General features: G+C 32.8%; 1 protein-coding gene across 1 annotated transcript in view; it reads right to left on the reverse strand.

The window, feature by feature from the left end:
* ATRNL1 (attractin-like 1) overlaps positions 1 to 11,114 on the reverse strand; it is a gene marked incomplete at its 3' end in the record, with an annotated part of 405,371 nt that overhangs the window by 252,910 nt on the left and 141,347 nt on the right. Inside the window, exons 13-14 of the mRNA XM_011967565.1 lie at positions 6,085 to 6,217; positions 1,643 to 1,824 (exon numbers count right to left, since the gene is read on the reverse strand). Of these exons, the coding sequence (XP_011822955.1) occupies positions 1,643 to 1,824; positions 6,085 to 6,217 (315 nt within the window). The remainder of the gene's footprint in view (positions 1 to 1,642; positions 1,825 to 6,084; positions 6,218 to 11,114) is intronic.

Consider the following 11,114-nt stretch of genomic DNA (forward strand, 5'->3'; position numbering starts at 1 on the left):
AAAAGAAAAGAAAAGAAAAGAAAAAAAGAAATTGAAGAGGATCCAAACAAATGGAACAACATTCCATGCAAATGGATCAGAAGACTTAATATTGTTAAAACCACCATGCTACTCAAAGCAATCTACAGACTCAATGCACTACCTAAAAAATACCAATGACATTGTTCACTGAAATAGGAAAAGCAATCCTAAAATTGTATGGAACAAAAAAGAGCCCTAATAGCCAAAGCAATCCTGAGCAAAATGAACAAAGCTAGAGCTATCAAACTACCAGGCTTCAAAATACACTACTAAGTTGTAGTAAACAAAACAACATGGTACTGGTATAAAAACAAACACATACACCAATGGAAGAGAATAGAGAAGCCATAAATAATTCACATAGCCGCAGCCAGCTGATTTTTGACAATTACACCAAGAACATGCATAGGGGAAAAGACAATATCTTCAGTAAATGGTGTTAGAAAAACTGAACCTCAATATGCATTAGAATTAAACTAGACCCCCACCTCTTACCCTATACCAAAAAAAAAGAAAAATGGATCAAAGAACTAAATTTAAGGCCCAAAGCAATAAAACTACTAGAAGAAACCATAGGAAAATCTCCAGGAATGGGTTTATGAAAAGATTTTATGAACAAGACTTCAAAAGCACAGGAAACAAAAGCAAAAATAAACAAATGGGATTATATAAAAATAAAAAGCTTCTGCACAGCAAAGGAAACAATCAACACAGTGAAAAGACAACCTACAGAAAGGGAGATTATATGGTTTGGCTGTGTCCCCATCCATATCTCATCTTGAATTACCATCTTGAAGTACACTTGCTACTAAGTTGTAGAAATAAGCGTATGTCCAGATTTTATGCTCTCCACCATTTTGATAGGCTATCTACAATGCTTCTTTAAAGTAAGCTGTACCAAGCAAGCATTATTTGTTTCTATATAGCAAGTAATTGGTAACAGAGTCATCTCTCTCTATCCATGGAGGATTAGTTCCAGGTCCCTTGTGAATTCTAACATCCATAAATATCACGTCCCTTACGTGATATAAAATGGCATAGTATTCCAAGTAACCTATCCATATCCTCCCATATACTTTAAATCATCTCTAGATTATTACTGAATACAACATAAATGCTATTGAATAGCTGTTATGCTGTATTGTTTAGGGACGAATGGCAAGAAAAAAAAGTCTGTACATGTTCAGTACAGACACAACCATACTTTTTAAAAATATTTTTCATTTGCAGTTGGCTGACTCCATGAATGAGGAACTCATAGATACAGAGGATCGACTATAATTGCTCTGAAAAGTTTTCAAGCAAAAATTCTTTCTGCCACACTATACCAAGTGGAGTTATAATTCTTAAAGTATACATACTCTTTAAGTGTATTTATTCATATAAGATGACTCTGGTAAGGTAATACAGTGGTGTGCTCTGCAAAAAGTGATAATTTATAAACCATTATTACCTTATTACTTATACAAAATAAGTCTTGTGTCAATTCACTTGAGAAATCAATTTTACTTTTATTTCCAAAATTAGCAAAATAATGTATTAAAAACAAAAAAAAATCATTTCAAATAATTATGAGATTATCATAGCATATTTCCATAATGTAAAAAAGTAGAAATGTTACCTGTTGTGTATACTTCTGTATTTCATCCAGAACAAATTCTACTTCTTTTGAGGTTGTTAATGAAGCAAGATTTCCACTAAGATTATAGCAATAAAGTTTTGCATTGTCATAGTTTTCTCTACTGGCATTGATTCTAAGACAAGCATCCCCAATATGACTCCATCCTTCTCCACAAAGATGAGCTAGTAAAAAAAATATGTCTCAGTTTTAGATGACCAAAAAGCAAATGTATTTTTCAATCATTTCAGAATACTTCTGTATTTGTTTAAATTTTTGAAATAAAACATATTAAATATCTCCATATAATATTTCAAATAAATTTTTTCTAATAGTTTGGTAGAGAATGAAAGCAGAACATCCCAATTTTTTCTTTAAATCTTAAATATAAGATAAATCATGGCTCTATGACATCTGTTAAATGTGTTGACTGCTAGGTTTTCTGTGTAACGTCTGGTATATTGGCATATGGTATTTCAATAAGTAAAATCGCTACTATATTTATGTCCCAAGGTCTAGTTTACATAAGACAAAATTACTTTAATAGAAGAACAACAAGCTTATACCAAAAGCAGTTTCAAAGTTACTCCTATAAGTGAAGCTAATTGACCTCTAAATCTAATTTCCATAGCTCAGGTATATCATTGTGATATAAGTTGGGTTCTCTGATTCTTTCATAAGTATGGGTAGAGAAGTCTCATTTCACTTATGATTAGTAAAGGAGTTATGATCTTTCCTTACTAATGTTTATTTTTATACAATTATTCATGTCTTTCTAAAGATGAAACATATTATTCAGTAATAGTGGTTTATCTATAGAATCCAAATTGAACTTGAAACACTGTTTTCTAAAACACAAGTTTATATAATAAATACATTAATAAGGCTAAACTTTAGCGTGTGCTAATTAACAATAGTGTTTCATTAATATACTGATCTATAAAGTTAGACTACATTTTAGTTTCTATATCACATGAAATGTATTCGCACCTCTGGCCCTGTGTGAAGGACCTTGGATATATTGCTGCAACTCTTATAAAATTGTTTTAAAGCAGCTGTTTTCAAATTTTTGGTCTTTAAGTCTTAAAAATTATTGAGGGTCCCACAGAACTTTTCTTTATGCATGCTATATCTACTGATTTGGAGCATTTTAAAATGAAAAATGGTTTTAAAATTAAAAATGGTAACTTTAACAAATACATGTACTTATTTAAAATAATAATTTTAAACCCCACTATAAATTCACTCTTCAGCTGCTGAGATGTCTTGCTCCCTATGGTATACAAATAGGCCCAAAGGAAATATATCCTGAAATTCTCTTCCTGAGGGAAAGTAGCTGACAATTCAAATTAGACCTCAGCATCAAAAAATAAAGAAGGATTAATGAATGAATAGAGGATGGAGAGGCAGAGAGATCAGGGATAACACAAAGAGAGCAATATGTTAATTGTAGAATCTAGAATGTAGGCGTTCGGTGTACTCTCCACAATTATTTCTGTTTTTCAATATTTGAAATATTTCAGAACAAAATGTTGAAGGGGAACATTACAACTTAATAGCATATTTTATTTTTATTGTTTTATGTTTTTGTAAATGTCTTTAATATCTGGCATTTGACAGCTATATTCTCATACCTTCTTCTACATTCATTTTATAGGAATAACATACATCAGATAGCCTTTATAAAACTCCATGGTAGACCCATAACAAATGGAGAATTTTAAAAGCAAATAATGTCTCAGTACTACTAGTCTTCACCAAATAGACCCACTCAAAACCACGTTGGGGACTCCTGTTCGTTCATGGTTGCTGCTCTAAGGATTAAATTGGGTACCATGAATAACTCACAGCAGCTGGAACATAGTAATCCCTCAATAAACTATAATTATCATTTAATAAGACTGTGTACCATTTCCTGGTTTTCAGTTTGAGGCTGTATGTGTTTCAATTATTCCAGTCATTTTAAATCCAAAATACCAAAAAAGTTCTCCTTACAATGCAAAAGTTTTCTTAAATTATGTTTTTTTCTCATCTTGCTGACTCAAGGAAGAATTTAGATTATTATTGCCTGTCTCCTCATTTATTTTTTAGTGAGAACAAAAATAGTTAATTGACAAATCATTCAAATAAAAACAAATGCATGGGCCTTTGTGGCTAAACTAAATTATATTACCAAACCAAATATTTTTATACTTCAGGCTTTTGTAGTATTGAGCATCAACTTGGCAGTGGGGTTTAAAGGAAGGCAATTAATTTATAATGAGTATAGTGAGATAAATTCAAATTGCCAAGCTCATATGAGATCAATGTAAAAAAATGCAATACACCAATTGTCATGGAACTGTACAACTGCTCTACAGACTGGGCCCTCTATTTAGAGCGTTCACTTCCTTGAGATAAGCTGAATGGAAATCAAACGATATATAGCCAGTTGGCTGCTTAGTAAATATGAATTAAGAAAAGGGAATTTGTGTATAATATATTTAATTGTATCTCCAAAATAACAGCCTGGTCAAGTGCAGCCTTTATAACAAAGCAACATTTTTTTCCCAGGGAATGAATAGATGAGTACTACCAAAGGTAACTTTATTGTCATTTTTCCAAACTTCCACTGGCAACTAATTTCCATTCTTATCAAAGTAATATTCCTTTAAATATATACATTCCTTCATTCAAATCTTGTTTTGGTCCAAGACTAACCTTGTCATTTTAAGGAAACTTTGTAAATATTTTCATTGATCTACATTTTCATTTTATAGTTTAATTCTTAGAGATCAACACCACTTTCAACTTCTTAGCATCATCTCACTGTTGCTTCTTAAATCCTGCCTACTGCATTATTAATACTATCTTTCTCAAAATGAGCACACATGCACATCACACTGTTTAAAAGCTTTAAAGGCCAGTATGTAAACAAAATTCAAAGTATGAATGACATTCCAGTGCCTCAATGGTGTGTTTGTTTGCTTGTTTTTGAGACAGAGTCTCACTCTGTCACCCAGGTTGGGGTGCAGTGGCATGATCTCTGCTCACTGCAACCTCCACCTCCTGGGTTCAAGTGATTCTCCTCCCTCAGCCTCCCAAGTAGCTGGAATTACAGGTGCCCACCACCACACCAAGCTAATTTTTGTATTTTTAGTAGAGACAGTATTTCACCATGATGGCCAAGCTGGTCTTGAACTCCTGACCTCAAGTGATCCACCCACCTCGGCCTCCCAAAGTGCCAGAGTTACAGGTGTGAGCCACCACACCTGACCTCGATGGTATTTTTAAAGGCAAAATAATTTTGATTTTATTACATGAACTTGTAAGAAAGATTCTCTTTTAGACAAATTCTGTGATGGAATTTTCCAATATGTTTTAGAATTACATAGGCTCAGAAACTTTTCTTTAAAAAAAAAACCCTGGGATTAAGAGAGGCAAAATACTAAACACAAATAAAACACCTAGTTAATAGCTACAACTCTGTCATTTACCAGCCCCGTAATTTTGAGCATATCACTTAACCAGCATGGATCTCAGTTTATCTGTATAAGAAGCAGAACTGGTTAAATGCCTGTATTACCTTTCAATTTTCTCATTTTATCTTTTATATTTCAAAGGAAGAGTACTTAGCATCCACTAGCAATGTTAACTGTGAAAACATGAAATTACTTTTAAAAATGAGCTTTGCTGTAGTTTGTAAAATTTGGATTCTCATAAAAGCAGATAATATTTATTATAAGAAATTTATTTATTATAAAAGTATATTATATATAGGATATGTTATATAAAAACAATTTATATTGTATTATATGTTATAAAATATAATGAACATATAAATTTATGGTTTAAATTTATTAAACATATAAATTATATATTTATATCATTAAAATTACTAGACATATAATTTTAATAAATATACTATGTTACATATCATATAAGTAATATATTTATGTATTTATTTTTAACATATTATATATAATATTTTTAAAACCCTGGGATACAGAGAAGGAAAATATATAATATATAATAAATATGTGCTATATTATTATTTCCTTAAAATATTTTTTATAAATGTTATAATATATAATGAAAATATGCACTGAGTTTGGAAAATAAAGGGCACTTAAATAAAATATGACAAAACGTTAATATTTGTTAAATCTGAATATCAAGTCTGAGTACTTATTATTATCTACATTTTTAAGATTTTTGTCAATGAAAAGGTATCTAATCAATTCAACAGTATAGTAAACATATGAACACCTTAAAATAATTGGAAGCAAATATGCAATCAAAAAACTTTTCTTGTAGAAACAGTGCTATTAGTACTACAATGTTATAGGTTGATATTTGTTACGACTTTAATTTTAGAAAATGTAGTGTCCTTACGAAATGTACTTTTCTATGTCAGTATTTATCTGTATACCATAAACTCATTCACTAAATTTTGAAATCTTTACCTGGTAAAGCCTGGCATTCTTGCTGTCTCTGATCCCACTGGCAATTCAAGTTTAGTGAACAGCTTTTACAGCTGGTAAGTTTGTTACAAATCTGCTCATTTCTCACATGACATTTGGTGTAGTTCTTGACAGACTAGAAAATTTAAAAAGCATGTTATTTTTCACCTTTGTACAGCAACGATTCTTAAACTTCAGCGTATATTTAAATCCTCTAATGAACTTTAAACATTTCTAACTCCAAATACAATTCAACTGAATCAGGCTCTCTCTTATTTATTTCATTAGTTTATTAAATTAGATTAAATTTGGCCTAAAGCTGCCTCTATAAGTGGTGAACTACAACCTAATTTAGGATGTAAACAAACTGCACTCTAACTTACAAGCACATTCTTGTAACACATAGTTGAGTCTCGGCCAATCATAGCAATAGAGGCATATGTTTCAATGGACAAACTGCAAAATAGTCAAATAAGGTATTATAAACACAATGGCAATAGGCAAAGCTAACCACACTGCCTTGTTCAAAATTATTAAAAATTAAAATGGCAATCATATTCACTCCCACTGGAAAACATAGATTGATCCCTTATAAAATGGTTACTGGAAGGCCTATGCTCCTAATAATAGAATTTATGTATCTCCTGCTTTTACAAACTCTGACATGACTTGATACTGCAAGGCTTTAATGTATTTTGCCAAAGTATATTTTCACCAGATAGAAGACGCCCCTACGAACTGATGACAACCAGACCTTTCATGGTCTACACCCTGGAGATTAGCTCTTTTCAAAAGAGACACCAGAGGAAGACTGCCCTTGAACTCAGCTGCAAGGGACTACACTAAGTTCTTCTCTGCAGCAAAACTTCAGGGCCTTGAGCCTGAGCCTTGGATCCACATTTCTCAATTTAAGAGGACCCGTCCAGCCTTGGGCCAGTACACCCACTGGAAACTTCAAGGCAAAATTGACCAGGGACATTTCTCCTTAGAAACAAATGACATCCCAGACATGAACAGCTTTCCAAAGATGACAGATCAAGACTTCTTTCCTTAGTCACCAAGAAACTATGGTTCTTTTCCTCTTTTCTCTGTTTTTATTTTTTATGTATACCCAGGAAGATAACATGCTTATTATGATTTCATAATCAATAGCTTTTGCAGGAAAAGTAACTGAATGTTGGATATGTTAGGTTGAACCCAAATCCTTAAATGATCTTAGAGATTCTCTGCTTCACCTTCTAACAAATTTCTCTGATGTTCTAAGAGCAATATCTGGTCCTTTGTATAGGGTTAGGCTTTTAGATTCATACATTAGGTTCTTTGTTTAAATCTAAGAGTAGTCAAAACCTATAATGAGGGATTTGCAGTTACATTATGCCAGAAATTGAATAGGATAACCAAAAGAAAGATAATTCAACAGTTTGTCAAGAAATTTATCACCCTAATCCCTTTAATTGTCAAGATCCTTCAACCATGCAATGATTTCATAATGGAGCCTTGGAGAAATATTACTAGTGCTTCTCTACTGTAGCCCCTAACACACACGGCAAGGAACCATCTGTCGTACCTCTCCAGAGTATATTTTTATCTGTATAGGATTTAACAACCAACCATATATATGAGCAACTCCATGTCTCAATAAGTGGAAAATGTCGATTAGGGATTTTAACAGTAATACTGTTAGAATTGTCATGATTATTCCAATAGCCAACTGGAAATTGAACATTGGTCCACACCTCTTAATTTACACTAAAGAATAAAGAGGAGTTTGCCAGCAAGTCTAAGTAGCCATAAATGGGCATCTTTTGGTAGAATGCTCCTTCCCTGGCTTGGCATAAACGTAACGAGACTACGATTAGAAATCTGTCTCAAACATTAGCTACTATAGCAGAAATGGGCTACAGTTGCCCGTCAAACATCTTTAAATTCTCCTGCTACAGTTGTTTTAGATAACATGATTGCTTTGGCCTATCCGTTGACTGATGAGGGAAGAGTGTGTGCAACAGATAACACCTCCTATTGCCCTTGGAAAATTATGTCTGACATGATAGAAAGTCAGTTTTAAGAAATCAACAAACAAGATGATTGATTAAAACAAGTAGATTCCTCTTCTGGCTTGTTGTTGATATATTTGATTTTGACCAGTTTGATTCATGGGAGCACCTACTAAGAAGTATACTTCAGTCTCTTAATATTACCCTCCTGATAGTCATTATAAATAGTCTCCTTAGTATGCCATATCCTCTCGATGCCTTTTTTTTTTTTTTTTTTGAGACAGAGACTCGCACTGTTGCCCAGGCTCAAGTGAAGTGACGTGATCTCAGCTCACTACAAGCTCCACCTCCCAGGTTCACACCATTCTCCTGCCTCAGCCTCCCAAGCAGCTGGGACTACAGGCGCCCACCACCACGCCCGGCTAATTTTTTGTATTTTTAGTAGAGATGGGGTTTCACCGTGTTAGCCAAGACAGTCTCAATCTCCTGACCTTGTGACCCACCCACCTCGGCCTCCCAAAGTGCTGGGATTACAGGCGTGAGCTACCGCGCCTGGGCCCTCTCAAGTCTTAAATGTTCATATGCAGCCATCTGTTATACATCAGATGGTCTCACTATAGTTAAAATAATAAAAACACAAAGATAATATAAAAAATCATCCAACTGACTTGACATTGGTAATTGTGAATTCCATATTCAGACCAAACAAGTCCATTATGATGGTGACAGAAAGTAGTATTAGTGCCTAAGGTTTGTGGTCAATTTCTCAAAAATGACAGTTGACCAAAAGGGGAGATTGAATTAAATTTGGCCTGATTTAGTATGTAAACAAACTGCAACCTAATTTATGAGTGTATTCTTATAACAGATAGCTTAGTCTCAGCTAATCACAGCAGCTGAGCTTCAGCCAAACACATGCTGCCAACTGATTAGACTATTTCCATACAAGGCAAATGCCTCATCTCACCATGCCCAAATAGGGCAAATGGTGAGCTGTAGCCAATCAAGATGTTCCTAAATGTCACTTCCTTTTTCTGTCTAAAAATACTTCCTGCCCACATTGAGAGCTGGAGGTGTCTGAAGCTCTTCTTTCAAAGTGCTGCTTAATTCATGAATCAGTCTTTGATCAAATAAGCTCTGCTAAATTTATTTTGTCTTAAGTTTTTCTTTTAACAAGTTAAATTACTGTTCTTGGAATTGGAATGAATGTTTATTAAAAAATAAAGTGTGTAAATTACATAATTTGAAACAGGCACCATCTAATGAAAACTTTTTCCAGTGAATTCGAAAACAGTCTTCCAATTCAAAAAATAAAATCATGCACAAAGTCATTTCCATTAATGATGACATGAAATGGTTCTCGTCTTAATAAAAGTATCACGCAGACCCTGGGAATGAGGCAGAAATTAAAAGTAGTAAAAGGTAAAGAGATGCTTTATCAAAATCCAATACAATATAAAAAGATAAATGACTGTCACAATAACTCAAACTAATTTTACTTCCACAGACACTAAATGGTTTTGGTTAATTGAGATTTCTTCTGTATATATCTGTCACATTTCCTTCATTGAGTCTTCAAAGAATCTGCAAAAGTTTTATTTTATTTCCAAATCTCCATAATATAATCATATTTCAACTAATCCTGGCATTGAGAAATTAAAAGTTAATTTCCAAGTAAGAAAAAAAATAAGACAATATACAAACTTTGATGGTGGTTCCTTACATATACCCAGGTTCAGATAATTGACATATTATCAATACCTATAATAAAACCTACCTCATGAAAATTAGATATTAAAATTTTTATAAGAAAAAAAATACAAAGTATTTAATGCTAAACACTGAGCCCCCACCTCAATCTTTTTGTTTTGTTTTGACTATAGTTATAAACACCTGAGGCCTTCTCATGTAAGGGAGCTAAATATTTGTTTTCACTCAGTAACTAAGTTCAGAGTTAAAATTAAGTTATACCTATCCCATAGATAAAACTTACTGAAGCAATTTTTAACCACTTAGAGACTTTAAATGTCATTCACCAAGTATTTATTTATAAGCCACTTGCTTCATAAAATACATTGCCATCACCTCCATTCCAAAGGTGTTAATTTCTATTAGAGCATATTGCATTTACTGTAAACTAACAGATAAAAAGTACCCAGATATAATTTTTATCTTTATTCATCCTAAAACATTACAGAAGATACATTTTTGTAAATTTCAAATCACTTTATGACTTTTTCAACCACTCCAATTTCATTAGAAATAAACTTTCTTATTGTTATTTTTTCTGATTCATAATTTTTTGCTTTCATATAGTATATAAATATTAGCATTATCCTATATAATCATTACAGTATAGTTCTAAACATTCGATAGCTCATTAAAATAATTAAATTTACATGAATTATCAGATAAATAACCTATAAAAATGACACGAGAATGGCTACACATGTTAGAATAAGAAAAAGAATAATAGTTTTATGTGAATCTTTAGAATAACAATGGTAACAGAGTCTCCATCCAAATAACTCTACTGCTCTTCATTAAGAAAAAACTAAGATCAGAGCAGAACTGAAGGAGAGAGAGACATTAAAAAACCCTTCAAAAAATCAATGAATCCAGGAGCTGGTTTTTTGAAAAGAGCAACAAAACTGATAGACTACTAGCAAGACTAATAAAGTAGAAAAGAGAGAAGAATCAAATAGACGCAATAAAAAATGATAAAAGGGATATCACCACCGACCCCACAGAAATACAAACTACCATCAGAAAATACCATAAACACCTCTACGCAAATAAACTAGAAAACCAAGAAGACATGGATAAATTCCTGGACACATACAACCTCCCAAGACTAAACCAGGAAGAAGCTGAATCCCTGAATAGACCAATAACAGGCTCTGAAATTGAGGCAATAATTAATAGCCTACCAACCAAAATAAATGTCCAGGACCAGATGGATTCACAGCCGAATTCCACCAGAGGTACAAAGAGGAGCTGGTACCATTCCTTCTGAAACTATTCCAATCAATAGAAAAA

This window comes from Mandrillus leucophaeus, unplaced genomic scaffold (genome assembly GCF_000951045.1).
Source record: "Mandrillus leucophaeus isolate KB7577 unplaced genomic scaffold, Mleu.le_1.0 Scaffold80, whole genome shotgun sequence".
Taxonomy (NCBI): Eukaryota; Metazoa; Chordata; class Mammalia; order Primates; family Cercopithecidae; genus Mandrillus; species Mandrillus leucophaeus.